The 24,998-nt window shown below is 29.1% G+C and overlaps 2 protein-coding genes across 4 annotated transcripts in view; both read right to left on the reverse strand.

The window, feature by feature from the left end:
* The window catches only part of LOC129913861 (cystinosin homolog), a 36,574-nt gene extending 23,057 nt beyond the window's left edge, over positions 1-13,517 (reverse strand). Inside the window, exon 1 of one of the 3 annotated variants that reach the window (XM_055992794.1) lies at positions 13,214-13,517. The gene's annotated coding sequence lies outside the window, so the exon portion shown is untranslated. Of the gene's footprint in view, positions 1-7,148; positions 7,421-13,213 lie in introns of those variants that run through there. The other 2 variants (XM_055992792.1, XM_055992795.1) reach the window with 2 other exon arrangements.
* A 10,773-nt stretch (positions 13,518-24,290) lies between these two features.
* LOC129914121 (ATP synthase subunit d, mitochondrial) lies at positions 24,291-24,998 on the reverse strand. Its single transcript, XM_055993192.1, has one exon. The coding sequence runs from the start codon at positions 24,951-24,953 to the stop codon at positions 24,426-24,428; it is 528 nt and encodes a 175-aa protein (XP_055849167.1). The 5' UTR covers positions 24,954-24,998; the 3' UTR covers positions 24,291-24,425.

The following is a 24,998-nucleotide window of genomic DNA, read 5'->3' on the forward strand; positions in this document are numbered from 1 at the left end:
CTTAAAAACCAACTTTTCTAAATTTTCGTTCTATACTTCTCATTACAAAACTTAAATAAATCATTTTTAATTAATAAGCTTATGCAATATAATTAAATTTTTAACAATGTACCATGCATACACATATTAAAGTTCAATCAACTGCCAACAAAACCAAAAAATTATTTAAGCACATCCAAACCGAAATCGTAATGGTTTTTCTCGTTCAAAATAGCTTTAGTTTTGGGGGTATCCAAATAACTTTGTAAAATTTAAATTTTCCAACATAACAACAGAACATTTTATGAATAAATTATAACCGGTATTTTTAAATTTGTTTTTTTTTTTTATTTTTATTTATCGAAACAGTTTTACCGGCATTCATTGACCCTAAGTTAAGGTTAAATAACTTTATGATTATATCGATTAGCAAACGAAAACACAAATAAAAAAACACTTTCACTGATGATTTCACTGGATTTATTCCATTGGGCGTTTTATTTATCTTATTTAAATCAATTACTATTCAACAGATGTAATACAGAAAAATAAAGGTCCGGTGAAAATATTAATTGAAAAAGTGTTTTTTTGTTTGTTTCGCCTTTGGAAGGCTTGGTTTTGGTTGATCATCAATAATGACGGTAGCTTTTGAGGAAAGTTTACGAAGGTTACAATTCTGTGTAACTAGAAATGATTCGATATTTAAGATAAACAAAGATTAGTTTTAAGGACGTTTCTCGGCACTAGTGGTGATAGTGATTGTTCTCACAAAGTCAGATTATTAAAAAAAAAAAATTTATAGAAAACGTATTTTTATAAGAGCGGATACAAAAAGACCCAGAAAATACACGTCACAAGCTATTTTTCGTTAGATTCTTCTAGATTGGCAGAAAATTGTTGCAACTGAAAATGTTTTCCATTAAAAAAAATTATTGCAAATGAAAAAAAAATAATTTAATATAAAATTTTCATTGCAAATAAAAATGTTTTGCTTAAAAAAAAATGTTATTACAAAAAATCAAATCAAGTGATTAAAAGGATGAGCACTAGAGCACCCAACAGCAACATCTCGATTCTAGGTACTTTTGTCCTTTAGATACTCTAAATTATAACATAATTTCAGTGGATAACTCTAGGAAGCACTTTACTTTCAAAAACCAGGAAACATTTTTTTAATGAATAGAATAACTATTTTTTTTTAATTACATGATACGGTTGCGTTTGATAAATTCTCTTATTTTGTTTTATTTTATAAACATGATAAATAGAATATTTCTTAGTAAAAGCTTTCGTGTGGCATTCAATTAAAAAGATCAACAATAACAAAACGATTTTTAACTCCTTCTATGTATCATTGAACTTGGGAGTCTTAAAGACATTTGTTTATCTATTTTATGATGAAATTGACATTGTCATTGACAAAAATGACTTTGCATTTTTAATAGTAAAACCTCATCATTAAATAAATTTTGTTATGTGATGTAATGCAATAGAATAATTAGAACACAAAAGTTATACCTGTAATTGAATTTCCCTATAAAATTTTATTAAATGTCATTCATCAAGCACGTTCATAAAGATATAAGAATGTTAAGAAAATTTTAGCTAATTTTAGCAAATCAACCGGACCGGACGTAAAAAATTGCATGAAAAAACACGATTTATAATTATCTATTATTACCCCTATAGTAAAATTCTTTGAAATGTTATCGGTGGTCACGTTATATTTTATAGCAGGATAATTATTATAATAAATTAATTAATTGCAGAGTTTAAAGTCAAAAAAAGTCTATTTATATAGCAAAGCTATAAATTAGGCAATCAGTCTACCTGTGTAAAAGTAAACTCTTTTATTATTTCACAATTTTTCATTTTGGCTATTAAATGAAAGGTTGCCATATCGGTCATTTTTTCATATTTCAGCATTTATAACATTTTTTCACAGGTACATACTTAACGTTTTGTGATTAAAATTAAGCAATCAGCTTCATTAGGGATTGTCAAAGATTTATCGATTGATAAGTGATAAAACATAATGTTTTTATTTTGCATGGGGAAATCTTTATCAATTGGGTATTTAATCGATTATGTCGCAAATTAATCAACGGATGCAGTGAAATATCGCCCAGTCATGTTAACTCAGCACTTTATATTTATAGAAAACCTAAAACCTAACAAAAAAAGTTTCGATGGGACTCAAAGGAAACCAGGAGACTTTGACAGCGTGATGTTATGAAGTTCTCAACATGTGTCAATATGATTTTAAGTAAAATTAGCTCAGCTAATATTAAGTTTATAAAGCATCAATTTTCTTTAAAAACTACTGTTTTTAAGATATACATAAGTAAGTTATTGTGAACTTTGACCTTATATAACGGGCTTAGCGGACGGAGGATACTTCAGGTAAAGCAGCTCAATAGCCATCTGGGAACGAAAAATCAGCCTGTTCCTTTGAAACAATATATATTTACTGGGCTAAAATCAACAACAAAACATATTGCTGACTCCAGAATTTCGAAAACTTAGACTTATGGGTTATTGATCACCTCGGACGATAATCACAGCTAAAGCGGTAGTATAAGATTCCGCAGTCTAGCAAAATATCTTTCGGAAAAAAAATATTTTTTTAGATTAGATTGATAATTCAAAGCGATATGAGGGAAGTAATCTTATCAATATTTAGTAAAAGTTTTTAGACCTGCATAAAATTAGCCTTATTTTAATTATTAATTAATAATTTAATATTTTTGTATCGGTATTTAAAGAACAAGATTATGATAGCAATATTAATTTCTACCGGAAGAACGTAGCTATATTGTAAGAATTTAGAAAATATAAGTTGTTATCAAACAATTTTAAAAATGATAAAAGATAACTACGATAACTTAATTGTTGTTTTCGGATAGTGGACAGTTACACAAGTAGATTAAATTCATGCGAATCGACTGACTGCTAGAAATTCTTGCTAACTGTTTTATTAATTGCATTTGGAACAATGACAATTATAGTAATACGAATAGACTTTGTAAGGAGCCAAAGTGAATACCTTAAAAAGTATAATTTATTAACTCTTTTCAGTACCTATTTCTAAAAAAAAAAAATTAAATAAAAAAAAAATCAACTTTATTTTATGACAAATATTTTATGCTCAAAAGTTTGGTAGGTATAATAGCATAATAGCTATCATCACTTCATAAACACGCAGATCTAAAAACACCTTTATTTGTTTTTTTAGTTTTTTGGTCATTTTTTGCCAAAGCTTAAAAATACGTAGAACAGGCAGAAAGTATAGGTAATAGATAAATTTTATATTCAGAGTTTTAAAGCGTTTCCGGAAATTCCGTTTGACGATAATTGTTTTTTTTTTTTTACCTCACACTATAAAACGAAATATTTTTGAAACTATACCGTATAGTTGCCTCAATTGTTAATCATATGTTAAAGCTAAATTTGAAAAAATACATGGTTGCTAAGTGAAATTGTTTTTCTCAAAATATCCCAAAAACAAGCGTTTCCGGCAGTATTGATCTCGACAAATAAGAATAGTTGCAACCTAATAAGAAGACCGGAACAAATGGTTCTACATAGAAAAAAATTAAAATCGTTCATAAATTGGCCAGGGCTTTAAAGATAAGAAGTAAATAAACCCAAAGACTTTATAATATACGTACCTGCATAATGCAGTCTCAACTTATTTTTGTTTAGATTTATAGTTTGAAAGCGTCTTACAATGAACATAATGTTCAATGTACATGCACATATTCTCGCCATTGATATGTTAATTTTGATTTGGATAAAATGTTGTTGTTCAAGTAGAACGCACATTTTACTTCTGATTGTAATTCTAATACCTTCACAATTATAGGTCAACTTGTCTGGAAGAACATGTTAATAGATAGCTCGCATGTAATGTTGTTGGTGGTTGATTTGAATAACTTAACTGGTGTATTGTAATAATTAAGTTTTAACGATTTATTGCATTCTTTTAGGATATATTGTGCAATGCATTTAAACAAACAAAGTCAACAAAAAATTCTTTTTCTTTACTCTTATTGACATTAGAATAAAATTTGTATTTAAGTTTAAGTATTATTTTTTAAAGGTTTAGATTTAAAATCATTTGTTAGACCAGTGCCGATGCCTTCAAAAACATTAAAAAGTACAAAAACATCATAGTAGGATGAAACCCATTGGAAAAGGAGGTGAATATGATGAAAATTAAAGGAAAAATAAATTACGGGCGAGCCGAGTTCGGGAAGTGGGTGGGTTGAGTTTTTAATGGTAAAAAATGGTATATCTCGATTTCCGGCAAAACTACAAGTCCTATAGAAATAAGTTGTATGACAAAGTTGTAAGTAATAAAAAGATCTACAACTTTTGTATCAACAATTTTTTCACATAACCTCAAAATTTATGTGAAAAATTCAAAAAACCGAGTTTTTGGTTTTTTGTTTTTATCTTTTTCAAAAACAAAAATTTTTCTACGAAATTTGGTGAAAACTTACCTTATTATATCCCAAATACACTGTAATTTATTTGATTTAAAATATTAATTTGTTCACCTTATTTTGACTTAATACCAAAAAAACACCCTAATTTTCAATCGAAAATTCACGTGTCAAAATATCAGCTTTTTTCAAAAAGTCGGTGGGCAGTTCGTTTGTTAAAATGTCTATTTTCTGATGGTGTAAAAAAAATTTACATTAGTATACTATTCTATAGAACATGTTTTAGTAAAATGCAAAAAATGAAAAAAGCTGGAATTCGAAAATTTTTTTTTGTCATTGTTTACAATTTTGGCCTATTTATTCAAATTTACACTTTAATTACTCAAAAAACGTAGGATTTCATGTAATATTGATTAATGTTACGGTTTTTGAGTAATTTAAGTGTAAATTTTGATAAATAGTCTAAAATTTTAAATAATGATAAAAAAATTTTCGAATTCAAGCTTTTTGCTTTTGCCGAGAACATGTACTATGGTATACTAATGTAAATTTTTGTTTACACTATTGGAAAGTAGAGATTTTAACGAACAAAATACCTACCGATTTTTTGAAAAAAGCTGATATTTTGACACGTGAATTTTCGATTGAAAATTAGGGTGTTTTTTTGGTATTAATTCAAAAAAAAGGTTAAAAAATAAATATTTTAAATCAAATAAATTACAGTGTATTTGGGATATAATAAGGTATTTCGTAGAAAAATTTTTGTTTTTGAAAAAGATAAAAATAAAAAACCAAAAACTCGGTTTTTTGAATTTTTCACATAAATTTTGAGGTTATGTGAAAAAATTGTTGATACAAAAGTTGTAGATATTTTTATTACCTACAACTTTGTCATACAACTTATTTCTATAGGACTTGTAGTTTTGCCGGAAATCGAGATATACCATTTTTTACCATTAAAAACTCAACCCACCCACTTCCCGAACTCGGCTCGCCCGTAATTTATTTTTCCTTTAATTTTCATCATATTCACCTAATTTTCCAATGGGTTTCATTCTACTATGATTTTTTTTGGTTTATCGACCCTGGTCTATGTAGAATTTCTTGTTTATGTTTCTAAAGATTGGGGCCTTTGGAAAAAATCAATGATTCATAATTTTTTTGAAATATGTGTGATCAATATTTACTGTCTGAATAATTTATTTTATTTTCATTTCAGTAGGTTATACCTATTAAATTTAACCCTATTTACTTTAAATATTTAAATATTTTTATAGTATGATATACATATAAAATAGTACAACAACACAACAAAAACAAAGAATTTTTGTACACCCACCTGAATAAATACCTACTAAAACATTAATTATTGTACTACTGAGTCACATTGGTTAATGAATAATACTATTAGCTCAAAAATGGGTCTTAAGTACATGTGAAGTACTATTTATTTAGTATTATTCATTTATTGAATGATATGAAGGCCGTCAATAAATGGTTCAAGCATCGTATAGAAGTAACTTCGCTTCTATGAAAAAAGCTTCAGAAAACGAACCTCAAAACCAAACACTTAACACCACAATTGCTACTCAAGAAATTAACTTTAAAAAACCTTGTTAGGGTATGCCTTAGGGATAAACTTGTACCACTCAATTTTTGTTGAGTTCTTGAACCGATCATTTCAAATTCCACTTCTGTTAGCTAGGCCCCTTTTAACCGACAGGCCTTACTACCCACCCCTAAATTAGTGGCTCGATCACATCAAAAGACTTGACAAAAAAACTCTAGTCCCAGCTTCAGCTTTACCAAATGCCTGAGTTTGAAAAATTTGAATGATAAAGTTTGGAACCTATTAGGCTCAGAGATATATTCTAACATGATCGAAAAAAAACATGATTTATATTTAATTGAAGTTGATAATATTACCAACATCATAATAACTCACTTAAAAGTCAAAGCTTATAGATTTGATCACGCTCTGATGAATAAGGTTACTGAACTTAATAAACATCTAATATTTAACCATAAGAGCACAACTTGTTATTATTATTAAAAACAAAACCAAAAAGAAAAAATAATGTGCACTAATCTATCAAACCAAATCAAACATACATAAAATGTGTCATACAGGTGTCTGTCAAAACTCACTTCATTATCATCAAATATACATAATAAAGTCTTGTATCGATTTATTTTTGCGGAACCCTAACATGTATAACAGAAGTTATTAAAAAAAAAAAACAGAACAGAAAAAACCGATTATAATAATTACTCTGCTAACATTTGTGTGTGCATGTGTATGTTCATACTTTTACATGCATGCATGCAAATACATACAAAATATAGAAAAGAATTAAGACAAAATTAACTCATAAACTTAACTCAATGACGTACGAGATTTTTATTTTATATTTTTTTGTATGTTTCATGTAAGCTTTTTGTCACCTTGACTTGTGGCAAGTTGCTCTTGCATACAAAACAGTTCCAAAACAAGCACATTATTATAATTGCAGGTGAAAAGCACATTTATATCTCAAACTCAGCATCTCTTATTGAGATGTAGTTTACTCAAACACTCATAAAATCGAAACGGTAGGTAGCTAAATGTGTTTTTTTATTTACATTTCTTTTATCTACAAAAGTACTCAAAGTTTGATATAAAAAAATTAAAAAAAAAAAAAAAAAAAATAAAACAAACAATTCTAATTAAAAAATACTTACCAACTGTTTAAGAACCGCACAATGATAAAATATATACAGACATTAATCCATAAACAAGCACATTTTTATCCACTCATAACGGTTTTTTCTATGATCGAACACAAAACTAAAAACGATAAGAAACCAATAATTTTGTTTATCTAAACTCTCTAATCAGAGAGCTCGCGGATCAATAAATTAAAATAAAAATTTTAAATAAATTAAATATAAAATAAAAACAAAAACACTTGATTATAAACTTGGGTAAACTTGAACGAAGCTTGCGCTTGAATGAACAACTTCAGACTGATTGGTATGGTTTGGTTAACCGATTACTAAGTTGGGACTTGGGAGTTAGTTGTTGAAAAAAAAAAATGGTTAAAACAACTGGAGCAACAAACACAATGTGTTCAAGGGGAAGAGGGGGTTTGTTTAACTTTTTTTTTGTTGGCTTTTGTTTTGTTGTTAATGCAATGCACGTGTTGCAGGTAGCTTATCAACTTGTACGATGATCTGATTGTACCAATTTTTTTGAGTAAAGGTGTTGTAGGCTTGACTTGAGAAGACACATAAAATTGAGTTATGCAGCAGAGCCGCCAAATCAGGAGCGGAATAGGTGTTTGTTTATTTAGAAGACAGACAGAAGACAGGGATATTTGGTTTGACTAATTTTTTTGATCTGATTGAAGGTTGCTGTCGAGAATAATTAGACATAAAAAGATTTAAATTACCATTAAACATTTTTTTTTAAGGGAAACTTAAAAGAGTTTGTTCTTTTCTTTACAAAATTTCCATACAAATTGTAGCTGTGAGGTGGTTTTATGTACATGAACATAATGCTAACCGGTTTGCCAATATTAAAGGGATGAAATTTACTTTCGATATAGGTTCTATAACAATTTTATATAATAACTCAAAAATTAAACAAATTGCATAATGATTTTTCTATGAAAAAAAAATCACGCATACACCACAGTGACCCACTTAAAATCTAAAAAAAGATGCCTACAGCTTTAAATGAAAATATTAAAAAAAAAAAAAAACTAGTTAGATGTACATGGAGATAAATTGATACTTTAATATTTCAGTATAATATTTTAAAAAAAAACAGTCTTTGAATTATAAAACAAATAAAAAACAAGTAATGGTCTACAAAAACATTCTATCGATATATACATATTATGTCGTTCATAACCTTATTTTTTGCAATCAATAAATAATAAGAAATATTTAAAAGATGCTCTACAGGGCAAGTATTGTTTGGATTAAATAAAATTCAAGGTTTCAATCAAAACCAACATTACAATGCTTTCATCATGTTTTCTGTCGGTATGTGCATCCATGCGTCTATATATTGAGCTAGAGGGCCTAAACAGATGGATGTATTTCCTCGAAAAATAATTTCTTGCGAATTTTTCAAGACCAACTTTTTATTTCTTTTTTTTTTAGGATTTCCTTTTAAACGCATATCTCCCATCAGAGCTGGGTTTGCTTTTTGAATAGCTGCTTTTAGTCACTCTGCTCTTTCACTGATCAGTGAACGCTTGCGATTTGCTCTTCAATATAGCTGCTCACTGCTCAATCCTCAGCCTTAGAAAAATCCAAACCAATGTAATTAACTGTGTTCTATTTCTTATACATATTTACAATGATTAACATGTAACTTCACTGCTCTTTTTCAGAAAATGTTTTCGGCTCTTTAAAACCATTCTGCTCTCCATTTATCTAATGGTTTGATTAAGGATGAAGAAAGAAAAAATGTAAAAAAAAATTACCTTATGTTGACGAAACAGATAAATTCTATGTCATTTCTTATTAAAAAATTCGAATATGGTAACTTTCTTTTTATTTATTTATTATTCCATATTTTCAAATATATTTTAAATCAGGAAGAAATTTAAAGATTAATTTGTGGCTTTAACTGCTTTTTAAATAGTGATTAAAAAACACCAATCAATTGCTGTTTTTTACTTGCTATATAGGGCAAGTATTGGTTTCGTGTAGAAAAAAAAATTCGAGGTTTTAATCAAAACCAACATTACGATGATGGAGAAGATCAAAAAAGTGGTTTTCGTCATGCCGTCCGTCGGTCTGTGCGTCTGTTTCGATTAAATTGAGTGTACGTGATAGTCTTATTGATTCTAACAAAACTGCGTTTTTAGTTTTTCTCAAAAAATTCGGAGAACGGAAATATGGCGTTGCCGTTTTTCAAAAATTGACATATGTATATTTTAGGTTCATATATTTCATCAAAGTATAAGCCAATTTTATTCAAAATTTACAGACATGTATTTCGTATTATTTTGAAGTGCAAAATTTAAAAAAATAAAGTTTTTGAAAAAAAAAATTTTAAAATCTAATTTTTTAACTTTCGTTTTTTTTTAATTTTTTTTCCCGAAACTTAACAAAGTGTCAAATTTCCAAAAGATACTTTGAACTACAAGTTCGTGAGACCCAGTCGTGCATTTTATTTTATAAGCAGCTCACTGCTACCTCTCTTTAAAAATCGCTCTTTTGTATACTCCTAGGTATCGTTTTTCATACGAAAAATTGGATTCCCAAAAAATATGGTGTTGCCGATTTTACTAAAATTGACATATTATTAATTCAAGGACTGTTGTACCTATCAAGTCTTTTATTTTAATTTACATTTTTTTCATGTTTTTTTAAGAATAAAATGTATTCAAATTTTAAAAAATAAATTCATTCTATTGGCCTTTTACTTCTGATTCCCAAAAGCTGTAATTTCAATGCTTATCATTGATATAGGTACTTAGAACTACAAGGCAAGTACGTGCATTTTATTTTATTGGAAAATAATAAATAAATTTAAGTCGTTTACCTATACATTTTACAAAAAATACCCTCTTCGTGCATTATTAAATTAGGGCTGCAGGAGATAAAGGAATGTTAGTACCTCAGCATCCTAAGCCCTTTAACTGTTATTTAGGTTGCAGATCCGCTCCTGGACTGCGGTGAAAAATTTCGACTTTCTTTATGTTGAGTTTATTCTTGAATTTTTGTTGACGTTGTGCTTTGTGCAGCGTATCGTTTGTAGTTGTTGCAAGTTGTTTTGTGAGATTTTCGGTACTTTTGGCGGCGTTGGCCAAAAATGATGAACCTACATAATTAATTTCCGATTTGCAATCAAGTTGGTGGTATAATTTGCGATATCCTAAAACATTTCTGATGCAATATTATTGAAAGTAGCTCATTTTTCATCATAAATAAGATGAAGGCACATAATTATAACTTACAAAATTGCAATCAAAAAGTTGCAATATGAAAACAAAAAAAAAATGATGTATTCGTGATAAACTCACACAAGATAGTGTTCGAGACCTTGATGACGAGGAGGAGTTCGTATTTAGTTAATGATTGATTGGAATTGCGTCAGTTTTATTTGTTTTTCTTGTTTCTGGTTGATAAAAAGGGGAACAACTTTAATTACACTTTGTTTGGTTAAGAAAAACTGACGGAGTGAGTGATGGCTGTGATAGTTAATTAACCAATTCCAATTCTAATTTTGCAGATAATCGAAGAGTGCATTTGTTGCTTTTTTTTCTTTTTGACTTTTGTTGTCATTTTGATAAAGAAAATGTTGAATCTGTAATTTTTGTTTATATGTACATATGTATTTGAATTTTAATAAGTGATAATAGTGACAATAGAGGTCTGACGAGTAGATGTTAATTGAACCACATAAATACTAGGGACATTGAACGGACTGATTTTGTGAATTTAAGGGGGCGTTAATATGTATATCTACATAATAGACTTAATATACATATCTATAAAGATTTAATTTCATAATTTGGAGATATAAAACGGATAGCAACGCTCAAACTAAGAATTCCCATTTCATTCCTAATTAAAATTATTCATGATTAAATTTTGAAGAAAAAATACGACTTGGTTTTGAAAATGGGAAGTTTGTTTTTGTTTTCGTATAAAATTTGGTAAAATGGAGTAACACACTTTGGCAATTTTTACCGAATGCCAAAAAAAAAGGAGGTATTCATTTCGTCTGTATTTTTTTTTTTTTTTTTTTTTTTTTTAGAAAATCTTATACGAAATTATATGAACTTCAACATATCTACCAAAAACCATGGCAATTTCTTAGTCCATGAATGATAGGGATCTAGTACCGAGAGGGTCAGAAAAAATAATTCGTGAGTTTTTATATAATTGGTATCAATGCAGAATTTTAGCCATTGTAACAGAATCAAAGTTCCCCAAAGCCAGCCTATTGTTTTTCCTTGGTCTATATGGCAAGTATTGGTTCGTGTCAAAAAAAAAAACTAAATCAAACCAACATTGCTGCAAAATTATCAATGATTTAACATGAAACTAAAATCGATTAAGTATTAAAGTATGTCTAGAGTTAAGTTTGTTTTATTTTAATAATAGACATAATTTTTCTTAAAACATTCCTTTAACTTTAAAAGCAGCCAATACCCATTTTATTTTTACTTGCGATATAGGTACTATCCTATCAAGTTATGCATTCGTACAAAAAAAAAGTTCAGATAACATTTTTGCATGACATTATACGATGGTAGACAATGCCAAAAAAGTGGGTCCCGGAAGTCCGTCTGTCTGTCTGTCTGTATAAGGAGCTACAGCCTAAACGGATGGACCGATTAATGTCAAACTTGGTATGTAGCGTTATTTGGCGACTCTATACAGGGGTTTTTGGAATTAATTTTTTTGGACCAAAAATAACGGTACTTGTCATATACCGATTTTAGTAAAATTGAAATATCTCGAAAACGGCTCTAACGATTTTGCTTAAAAAATTCAAATGTTAGTTTTAAGCTAAGGTCTATATTTCAATGAAAAAAAAATTTTTTGAAAATCATTATTAACGGTACCTGCCATAGAACCGTTTTTTTTTCAAATTCGAATATCTCCGAAACTTTATTATTTATAAAAAATTGTTTTTTTTTTTTTAAACGATTTTGAAAATTTTTTTTCTAAAAATGCACGTTAATATATCAATCAAAACTGCATACTTGTTTTGGAGGGCAACTGCGGTAGCGGTACGGGTACTTGCATGAAAAAAAAAATTCCAAATTGACACATCAACGTTCAGATGTGGAATTTTTTTTCATACAATTACCCGTACCGCTACCGCATGTACTATAAGAAAAATTTTATGTAAGTTTTTCTTTAAACAATGCAAAAAGTGACATAATCCACTTTCATAATCATGGGCACATACATATATCAATCCTTCTTTGCCTATTAATGACTTTAATTTTGATTTTATATTTAGTGATTATCGGATAGGATGTTTTTGTAGACGCATTAGTCTCAATATCTCGAGAACGACTGGTCGGACAAAACATTTGCAAGGACTTTTAAGATTGGAAATATATATAATTTTCTGCCCGATCAGTCGTTCTCGACCAATGCGTTTTTCAAAATGGTGGACGCCCGACAAGACCAATCAATACGCAAACTGAGATTTGTACTCAGGATAAACGGCAGTGTATACTGCATCCAAACTTAGCTGACGTCACAACTTTTTCGGATCCCCTGCATTTGACTCCTCATTAACTGAATTATGTATTATCTCGATCTTCATCTAACCAGTTTCTTTATAAAATATTTATTTTCCTTTTAAACGAGCTGTAAAGTCTTTTTTTTTTCAAATGTTAAGTGGGTCACTGTGGTGTATGCGTGTTTTTTTTTTTATTGAAAAATTATTATGCCACACGGGACTACAAGGGGTTGGGTAACTAGTATAATATCAATTCCTTTAAAATAAACTGACTATAAGTTTGCGCCATTATCATGATACATACATACATAACTAATACCTAGTTGTGGAATAAATTTTATGAGTTATGAAAATATGTATCTATAACATTTTAAATTGAAATTTATAATACAATTACTTGGCAGCATTTTTTCTCAATTTTGGAAGACTGGAATGTAAACAAAACAATCCAAGACCATTTTTCAATGACATTCACTTTCACTCACTTGCACTTACTTAAGTACATACTTTCGCAATTACACCAATGTAAAATTGATTTAAATTATTCATGATGAGAATTATAAAATATGAATTAACTTACACAAACCAACAACGATGTTGGCTTATCGCTTAAAGGCAAACAAAGAAAAATTTGCTCACATATATTTTAAATCAGTTTGCTTGTCTGTAGGTATAACTTTAACGAGATAGCGGCACATTAGATACTGTTTTTCTTCATACACTAGTCCTCCTGTTTTTTTGGATATGATTACACGACGAAGACGTTACGAAAAGACTAATTCTATTTATTAAACTGTGCTTAGAACTGCAATTTATTATTCAAAGAATATAAAATAATTTGAGGGTAATTATCACCGCGCCCGCAAATATTCTACAAAACAAATCGAATAACCAAAACAGAAAATACTTGCATTCACTTTACGCCTACAGAAAGGGCAAACAGCTGTCGATAAAGACTGGAAGAAAAGAGCTTTGGAAAACATAGAAATGAGCTTCCGGAAAAGAGCTTTTAACAAGTTAATAGAGGAAATATAATTCCAACATCCAATAGTTAGGGATAAAACGGAACACAATGTATAACGTTGAAAAGCTCGAATCAATTGGCGCCAAATTTTAAACTATTATAGTAAGTTACTGTGAAAAAGCATAAAGATTTTTATTTTCGTAAATAACTAAAATGATTTAAGCATTTTGTTAAATCGTTTACAATTTTGCTCCCCCGATTTATTGATTGTTCATCGTTTTACCAATTTGTAAGCTTTTTTTTTGTTATCAAATAATAAATTTAATTAGAAAATAAAATCGAAAAATTACCAGGGAATAAAATGGATTTCTGTTTTTTTTTTTGTAATTAAAGAATCAAGATTTGGAAGCGATATTTATTAGGTAGGATAGGAAGGTATGTATTGGGAAATTTGTTTTAACGATGCAATATTAAATATTCATGTTAATATATATTTGATTGTATTTAAAATCAAAATGTGACCTTTTGAACTCTTCCAAATGATGCAAAATTTAAATAAAACACGATGTACTATGTAAGCTTTGATTATTTCGACAGCATAAGTTTAATTGTATTATTTGTTGCTGTTTAACAAAGGCGGTCACTATGGCGTATGTGTAATTTTTTTGTATTTTTTAATCCAAACGCTTAAAATGCAAATTTTTTTTGAGAAATTAATAAGAGACTTTGATTGATAAATTAAGTTAAATTCAATAGATATACATATGACTATTTACAAAACTGTTAGTCCTTTGATTTATATGCTGATGAAAATGACACTCGATTTAGTACCTAGAAGGTTTTATTACCCCAAACAAAATTAAAGAAACTTGAGATTTTACTGAATTAAATTTTTTTTCGAACAATTTGTTTTCAAATAGGGGTTGTTTAGTATGAGGCACTTTTTGGTCAATTCAAGGAGTCTGTAAATCTAGAAAAAATTTTTAAGCCTTGGATGCGTATAGAACATGTATTTTTTTAACACTGAAAACGAATCAGATATAATATTTCTACTTATCAACAACTGCCCAAGCAAACATTCACATTAACTTTATTTCCATTTAGCCTAAGAAGGAAAAGTAATAAAGATATCTAAACTAAATTATCGTAAGCAAAAAAAAAAATGACTTGAAATTTGTTCAAGGATCGAAGAAATTTAGTTTCATTGAAATTGATTCAATTCATTAATTCTTTATGATTCTGTCTACTGCTTTTGATAAGATTATATTTTTCGCCCTTTAGGTGCATTCCCCTTTTTTATACCTGTCCTCATTTTTTTCTCTTTCGTCTAAAAAAATAGCCAAAAATGGTGATTTTGACACTTGACAACTTTACAACCGGAACTGGACCGAACAACCTGAGAACAATTATTATTAAATCAAGCGACTTTTAGTTTAAGTTCTTTTTATCATTTTTTTTTTAATTCTTAAATAACCTGTTTTACTCTTAACAATTTGTAACCAGGCGCGGATCTAGAAATTTGGTTTGGAGGGGGTCATAGGACTAAAAAAACTTACTTCCAAGGTAATCAAAAATAATGGTCAAGTGCTCAAAATACATATATGCTTAATTTTATCTAACATACAAAATTCTATCCAAATTCTAAGATCAAATGTATTTTCGAGAGGATTTTGTTTCGGAGCTTAAATTAAGCTCAATAGTATGTCAAATATGTTTTTAGAAACATACATACAAAATTAAAAAAATACGATTCAAAATATAGTTGGCATACCATTTGTTGTAATTGTTATTTCACACTACATAACGCCGTGTGTGAATTGGGTTAAATATTTAGCCGAGGTTAAATTTTTGACAATACATTTTTGAATAAACAAAAAATTTCAGCTGTCAAATTTTTTTGTTCAGAGGATACATTATTTGCAGAAGGATTAATGTTTTTTTTAATAAATAATCAAAAACTGAAAATAAAGAAAGAAAATTGGGAAAGTAATGCAAAATTTTATGTAAGTTTTTCTTTAAACAATGCAAAAAGTGACATAATCCACTTTCATAATCATGGGCACATACATATATCAATCCTTCTTTGCCTATTAATGACTTTAATTTTGATTTTATATTTAGTGATTATCGGATAGGATGTTTTTGTAGACGCATTAGTCTCAATATCTCGAGAACGACTGGTCGGACAAAACATTTGCAAGGACTTTTAAGATTGGAAATATATATAATTTTCTGCCCGATCAGTCGTTCTCGACCAATGCGTTTTTCAAAATGGTGGACGCCCGACAAGACCAATCAATACGCAAACTGAGATTTGTACTCAGGATAAACTGCAGTGTATACTGCATCCAAACTTAGCTGACGTCACAACTTTTTCGGATCCCCTGCATTTGACTCCTCATTAACTGAATTATGTATTATCTCGATCTTCATCTAACCAGTTTCTTTATAAAATATTTATTTTCCTTTTAAACGAGCTGTAAAGTCTTTTTTTTTTCAAATGTTAAGTGGGTCACTGTGGTGTATGCGTGTTTTTTTTTTTATTGAAAAATTATTATGCCACACGGGACTACAAGGGGTTGGGTAACTAGTATAATATCAATTCCTTTAAAATAAACTGACTATAAGTTTGCGCCATTATCATGATACATACATACATAACTAATACCTAGTTGTGGAATAAATTTTATGAGTTATGAAAATATGTATCTATAACATTTTAAATTGAAATTTATAATACAATTACTTGGCAGCATTTTTTCTCAATTTTGGAAGACTGGAATGTAAACAAAACAATCCAAGACCATTTTTCAATGACATTCACTTTCACTCACTTGCACTTACTTAAGTACATACTTTCGCAATTACACCAATGTAAAATTGATTTAAATTATTCATGATGAGAATTATAAAATATGAATTAACTTACACAAACCAACAACGATGTTGGCTTATCGCTTAAAGGCAAACAAAGAAAAATTTGCTCACATATATTTTAAATCAGTTTGCTTGTCTGTAGGTATAACTTTAACGAGATAGCGGCACATTAGATACTGTTTTTCTTCATACACTAGTCCTCCTGTTTTTTTGGATATGATTACACGACGAAGACGTTACGAAAAGACTAATTCTATTTATTAAACTGTGCTTAGAACTGCAATTTATTATTCAAAGAATATAAAATAATTTGAGGGTAATTATCACCGCGCCCGCAAATATTCTACAAAACAAATCGAATAACCAAAACAGAAAATACTTGCATTCACTTTACGCCTACAGAAAGGGCAAACAGCTGTCGATAAAGACTGGAAGAAAAGAGCTTTGGAAAACATAGAAATGAGCTTCTGGAAAAGAGCTTTTAACAAGTTAATAGAGGAAATATAATTCCAACATCCAATAGTTAGGGATAAAACGGAACACAATGTATAACGTTGAAAAGCTCGAATCAATTGGCGCCAAATTTTAAACTATTATAGTAAGTTACTGTGAAAAAGCATAAAGATTTTTATTTTCGTAAATAACTAAAATGATTTAAGCATTTTGTTAAATCGTTTACAATTTTGCTCCCCCGATTTATTGATTGTTCATCGTTTTACCAATTTGTAAGCTTTTTTTTTGTTATCAAATAATAAATTTAATTAGAAAATAAAATCGAAAAATTACCAGGGAATAAAATGGATTTCTGTTTTTTTTTTTGTAATTAAAGAATCAAGATTTGGAAGCGATATTTATTAGGTAGGATAGGAAGGTATGTATTGGGAAATTTGTTTTAACGATGCAATATTAAATATTCATGTTAATATATATTTGATTGTATTTAAAATCAAAATGTGACCTTTTGAACTCTTCCAAATGATGCAAAATTTAAATAAAACACGATGTACTATGTAAGCTTTGATTATTTCGACAGCATAAGTTTAATTGTATTATTTGTTGCTGTTTAACAAAGGCGGTCACTATGGCGTATGTGTAATTTTTTTGTATTTTTTAATCCAAACGCTTAAAATGCAAATTTTTTTTGAGAAATTAATAAGAGACTTTGATTGATAAATTAAGTTAAATTCAATAGATATACATATGACTATTTACAAAACTGTTAGTCCTTTGATTTATATGCTGATGAAAATGACACTCGATTTAGTACCTAGAAGGTTTTATTACCCCAAACAAAATTAAAGAAACTTGAGATTTTACTGAATTAAATTTTTTTTCGAACAATTTGTTTTCAAATAGGGGTTGTTTAGTATGAGGCACTTTTTGGTCAATTCAAGGAGTCTGTAAATCTAGAAAAAATTTTTAAGCCTTGGATGCGTATAGAACATGTATTTTTTTAACACTGAAAACGAATCAGATATAATATTTCTACTTATCAACAACTGCCCAAGCAAACATTCACATTAACTTTATTTCCATTTAGCCTAAGAAGGAAAAGTAATAAAGATATCTAAACTAAATTATCGTAAGCAAAAAAAAAAATGACTTGAAATTTGTTCAAGGATCGAAGAAATTTAGTTTCATTGAAATTGATTCAATTCATTAATTCTTTATGATTCTGTCTACTGCTTTTGATAAGATTATATTTTTCGCCCTTTAGGTGCATTCCCCTTTTTTATACCTGTCCTCATTTTTTTCTCTTTCGTCTAAAAAAATAGCCAAAAATGGTGATTTTGACACTTGACAACTTTACAACCGGAACTGGACCGAACAACCTGAGAACAATTATTATTAAATCAAGCGACTTTTAGTTTAAGTTCTTTTTATCATTTTTTTTTTAATTCTTAAATAACCTGTTTTACTCTTAACAATTTGTAACCAGGCGCGGATCTAGAAATTTGGTTTGGAGGGGGTCATAGGACTAAAAAAACTTACTTCCAAGGTAATCAAAAATAATGGTCAAGTGCTCAAAATACATATATGCTTAATTTTATCTAACATACAAAATTCTATCCAAATTCTAAGATCAAATGTATTTTCGAGAGGATTTTGTTTCGGAGCTTAAATTAAGCTCAATAGTATGTCAAATATGTTTTTAGAAACATACATACAAAATTAAAAAAATACGATTCAAAATATAGTTGGCATACCATTTGTTGTAATTGTTATTTCACACTACATAACGCCGTGTGTGAATTGGGTTAAATATTTAGCCGAGGTTAAATTTTTGACAATACATTTTTGAATAAACAAAAAATTTCAGCTGTCAAATTTTTTTGTTCAGAGGATACATTATTTGCAGAAGGATTAATGTTTTTTTTAATAAATAATCAAAAACTGAAAATAAAGAAAGAAAATTGGGAAAGTAATGCAAAATTTTATGTAAGTTTTTCTTTAAACAATGCAAAAAGTGACATAATCCACTTTCATAATCATGGGCACATACATATATCAATCCTTCTTTGCCTATTAATGACTTTAATTTTGATTTTATATTTAGTGATTATCGGATAGGATGTTTTTGTAGACGCATTAGTCTCAATATCTCGAGAACGACTGGTCGGACAAAACATTTGCAAGGACTTTTAAGATTGGAAATATATATAATTTTCTGCCCGATCAGTCGTTCTCGACCAATGCGTTTTTCAAAATGGTGGACGCCCGACAAGACCAATCAATACGCAAACTGAGATTTGTACTCAGGATAAACTGCAGTGTATACTGCATCCAAACTTAGCTGACGTCACAACTTTTTCGGATCCCCTGCATTTGACTCCTCATTAACTGAATTATGTATTATCTCGATCTTCATCTAACCAGTTTCTTTATAAAATATTTATTTTCCTTTTAAACGAGCTGTAAAGTCTTTTTTTTTCAAATGTTAAGTGGGTCACTGTGGTGTATGCGTGTTTTTTTTTTTATTGAAAAATTATTATGCCACACGGGACTACAAGGGGTTGGGTAACTAGTATAATATCAATTCCTTTAAAATAAACTGACTATAAGTTTGCGCCATTATCATGATACATACATACATAACTAATACCTAGTTGTGGAATAAATTTTATGAGTTATGAAAATATGTATCTATAACATTTTAAATTGAAATTTATAATACAATTACTTGGCAGCATTTTTTCTCAATTTTGGAAGACTGGAATGTAAACAAAACAATCCAAGACCATTTTTCAATGACATTCACTTTCACTCACTTGCACTTACTTAAGTACATACTTTCGCAATTACACCAATGTAAAATTGATTTAAATTATTCATGATGAGAATTATAAAATATGAATTAACTTACACAAACCAACAACGATGTTGGCTTATCGCTTAAAGGCAAACAAAGAAAAATTTGCTCACATATATTTTAAATCAGTTTGCTTGTCTGTAGGTATAACTTTAACGAGATAGCGGCACATTAGATACTGTTTTTCTTCATACACTAGTCCTCCTGTTTTTTTGGATATGATTACACGACGAAGACGTTACGAAAAGACTAATTCTATTTATTAAACTGTGCTTAGAACTGCAATTTATTATTCAAAGAATATAAAATAATTTGAGGGTAATTATCACCGCGCCCGCAAATATTCTACAAAACAAATCGAATAACCAAAACAGAAAATACTTGCATTCACTTTACGCCTACAGAAAGGGCAAACAGCTGTCGATAAAGACTGGAAGAAAAGAGCTTTGGAAAACATAGAAATGAGCTTCTGGAAAAGAGCTTTTAACAAGTTAATAGAGGAAATATAATTCCAACATCCAATAGTTAGGGATAAAACGGAACACAATGTATAACGTTGAAAAGCTCGAATCAATTGGCGCCAAATTTTAAACTATTATAGTAAGTTACTGTGAAAAAGCATAAAGATTTTTATTTTCGTAAATAACTAAAATGATTTAAGCATTTTGTTAAATCGTTTACAATTTTGCTCCCCCGATTTATTGATTGTTCATCGTTTTACCAATTTGTAAGCTTTTTTTTTGTTATCAAATAATAAATTTAATTAGAAAATAAAATCGAAAAATTACCAGGGAATAAAATGGATTTCTGTTTTTTTTTTTGTAATTAAAGAATCAAGATTTGGAAGCGATATTTATTAGGTAGGATAGGAAGGTATGTATTGGGAAATTTGTTTTAACGATGCAATATTAAATATTCATGTTAATATATATTTGAATGTATTTAAAATCAAAATGTGACCTTTTGAACTCTTCCAAATGATGCAAAATTTAAATAAAACACGATGTACTATGTAAGCTTTGATTATTTCGACAGCATAAGTTTAATTGTATTATTTGTTGCTGTTTAACAAAGGCGGTCACTATGGCGTATGTGTAATTTTTTTGTATTTTTTAATCCAAACGCTTAAAATGCAAATTTTTTTTGAGAAATTAATAAGAGACTTTGATTGATAAATTAAGTTTAATTCAATAGATATACATATGACTATTTACAAAACTGTTAGTCCTTTGATTTATATGCTGATGAAAATGACACTCGATTTAGTACCTAGAAGGTTTTATTACCCCAAACAAAATTAAAGAAACTTGAGATTTTACTGAATTAAATTTTTTTTCGAACAATTTGTTTTCAAATAGGGGTTGTTTAGTATGAGGCACTTTTTGGTCAATTCAAGGAGTCTGTAAATCTAGAAAAAATTTTCAAGCCTTGGATGCGTATAGAACATGTATTTTTTTAACACTGAAAACGAATCAGATATAATATTTCTACTTATCAACAACTGCCCAAGCAAACATTCACATTAACTTTATTTCCATTTAGCCTAAGAAGGAAAAGTAATAAAGATATCTAAACTAAATTATCGTAAGCAAAAAAAAAATGACTTGAAATTTGTTCAAGGATCGAAGAAATTTAGTTTCATTGAAATTGATTCAATTCATTAATTCTTTATGATTCTGTCTACTGTTTTTGATAAGATTATATCTTTCGCCTTTTAGGTGCATTCCCCTTTTTTATACATGTTCTCATTTTTTTCTCTTTCGTCTAAAAAAATAGCCAAAAATGGTGATTTTTTCTCAACCTGGCACCCCTGTTTGAACCAAAATCCACCTAACAACTTGAAAACCGGAACTGGACCGAACAACCTGAGAACAATTATTATTAAATCAAGCGACTTTTAGTTTAAGTTCTTTTTATCATTTTTTTTTTAATTCTTAAATTAATAGTGTAAGTTATAGAAAATACCAAATTAACTATCCAACAGTTATAAGTAATCTTAATACATGTTGTACACATAGAAAATGTTCATTTAAAATATCTTAGACTTAGAACCATAAACCTTCTTTGAGGTTTTTTAATAATATTGTCGAAAACACTAATACCCAAAACTGTTTCCTACCGATTTGAATATCCGATTATAATAAATCGGCATTGTAAATATTCTTAAAATATTCTAGATACTGAAGAAGAAAGCAAAAAGATGCAAACCTCATTAAACGCAACCTTGAACAATTAGAATTAATATTACTTGGGTTTTAATGATTGTTAAAAATTCCCTTAAAGGTGTCTTTTGATTTTCTTTTAGAGGTCTTATTTGTTCAGTTAAATTTTATATACATACATATAACGCTTATAAGAACTAAAATGGAAGTCAATGACAAGGGCCCTAGTAATAATAAAATTTAAAGCTCACTTTAATATTTAACTCATTTCTACATATTTCACGATACCAATAAGCAATTTAATAGTCAGTTTAAAGGCTAACGCTTCGTTAAATTCTATAGTTGAGTATTTCAGCTATAAAATTTAACCGAGCGTTAGCCTTTAAACTGACTATTAAATTGATTATTGTTATCGTGAAATATGTAGAATTTATTTATTTATTTATTTTTTCAATCTACGATATTTAAATCTACAGATTTGCTTAATCTAAAGTATTTACAATTTCATCTTAATATTAAGTACCTATATAATATAATGTACATATGTTAAAGTATTTTTAAGAAAAGTTATTGTGTAATAACATAAGTAAAGAATTTTTAAATTGATTTCTTGATAGATATATATCTAGATCCTGATAGTATATTAAAAAATTTACAACTATGAGAAATAGGTTCGCGCTGTCCATAGTTTGTAGAATGATGATTTTCAAATATAAAATTTCTCGTTCTTAAAGGTCGACTTGGCGCGTAAATATTAATTAAAGATAGCAAAAAATCGCAATTTATATCATTTGAAAGAATATCGCGAACGAACAAAACACTAAACATTCTACGTCTTGATTCCTACCAATAAACATCTGGAGTTATAATCAAGGTTTACATTTGTTCCGAAATTTCTTAAAGCAAATCTCAAAAAATTCTTTTGAATATTTTCAATTCTTATTATAAGTTTTTTCATATCGGGACACCAAATGACTGAACAATACTCCAATAATGGTCGTACAAGAGAACAATAAATAGCTTTTAATGTGTACGGATCCTTAAAATCAGTAGAATTCCGTTTAAGGAAACCTTACATTAAATTGCCTTTTGAAAAAATGTAAGAAACGTGTGAATTAAGGTTGAGCTTATCATCAAAAACTATGCCTAGGGCTTTAACCTGTTGTACTCTTAACAATTTGTAACCTTTAAGAAAATAGTCAAAAATTATAGGGTTTAATAAGTTATTGTAAGATATTACTGAACACTTAGACAAATTAAGGTCAAGGTCATTTTTTTCGCACCAAACTTCAAAATTAGGTATGTCTTGCTGAAATGCAACACAATCATTATAGTTTTTTTTATTATTTTAAAAATTTTGATATCAGCAAAAATTAAACATTCAGCTGTTGATAAAACTTATGGAAAATAATTAATAAATAAAACGAACAAGGGGGGACCCAAATTACTTCCTTCAGGAACACCAGAGTGAACCGAAATCGGTCCAGATTCCATGTCACCAATCTTTACAATTTGTTTCCTACCCGTAAGATAGGAGCTGATCCAGCCTTGCAGGCTGCCATCAAAACCATATAGTTTTAATTTTTTTATTAAAATAACGTGATTGACCCTACTAAAAGCTTTGGCAAGATCAGTATAAACCACGTCCATTTTAGATCGTTTTTCCACTGCGTTGAAGCAATGATGTGAAAAACAAGCCAAATTTGTGGTTGTTGATCGACCACTTATGAAACCATGTTGGAAATTGAAATACGGCATTTAATAATCTCATATAACTTATTCTTTACTATTTTGTCAAATAGTTTTGGAATTGTTGAAAGTTTGCAACCTTTTTCTTATCACCTGACTTGAAAATTGGAGTAATATAAGAAACTTTCCATTCATCCATAAAATTACCATTTGACAAATATTGGTTAAAAATAAATTGAAGAGGCGAAGATAGAGATTTATAACAATGTTTCAACATTATTTGAAACACGCCATGGAAATCTGGTGAACTAGATGGAACCAGCTCATGTAAAGCGGTAGAAACATCTTCCAATTCACATAGAAATTTACAACAATCTGTTATTGGTAAAAAAGTTTTGCAATCGTAGTTATTGCCAACTACCAAATTCGTAGTATTATAAATACTTTGAAAGCATTCAGCAACCCAATCAACGATAGTTTGTGGATCACTGGAAGCATTGTTATTGTAATAAGTACATAGGATTGCTTTTTTAATCTAAAACTTCTACTTTTTAAGTACTTCTTTTACCATTGAACTCTTTGCCGTCATGTAATCCACCAGATTCCTAAAAAAATACATTCTCTTTTGAAAAAAAAAAAAAATAAATAAAATCCATTGAATTTGAAAACATTTCGTTTATTTAATTCGAATTCAACATCCATTTAGCATTTTATTAGTTTTTGGGAAAATTCTATTTACTTCACTTAACATCCACATTCAATTTTTCAGTGGACCCATCAAACCACACACTTAATGACCTTCTGTGTGTTGAGCATTCTTATCAACATGTCCAAGTTGATCTTCAGGGGCATGTGGCCAGAATGTTGGACGATTGATGGGGTCCAAAGCTTCCTCAGGGAATGCATCGCGGTAGTCTTCCATGGTCATTTGGTCGTATGGCAGCAATGACTTCAAGTGTTCAATATCCTTTTGGTAGCCAGCAATGCGACTGTTGGATGCCTTCTTGAACGATTCAATTTCGGCTTTTGTTTCCTTGGCCTGAGCTTCAACCTGAGCACTGACATTGTCAGCTGGGTAGGGGATTTTCAAAGCTTCATATTGCTTTTGGAATTTGTCAACCAATCCGGGAATTGGAATGACAGCTTTGTATTGAGCCCAGTCGATTTTGGGTGGGTTCTCTGGGTTGGCCATGACGGCGCGAACGTAAATGTCTGACTTGGTCTTGAAAGACTGGAAGTTGGCCTTTTGGTTTGGGGGAACACGCTCAGCGAGAGCGGCCCAGTTGACAGACGATTGGACAATACGTTTTGATGCCATTGCGAATTTGAAGGTTTTTTTCACGAATCTGTAAGGATTTGAAAA

Source organism: Episyrphus balteatus, chromosome 3, assembly GCF_945859705.1.
Source record: "Episyrphus balteatus chromosome 3, idEpiBalt1.1, whole genome shotgun sequence".
Classification (NCBI taxonomy): domain Eukaryota; kingdom Metazoa; phylum Arthropoda; class Insecta; order Diptera; family Syrphidae; genus Episyrphus; species Episyrphus balteatus.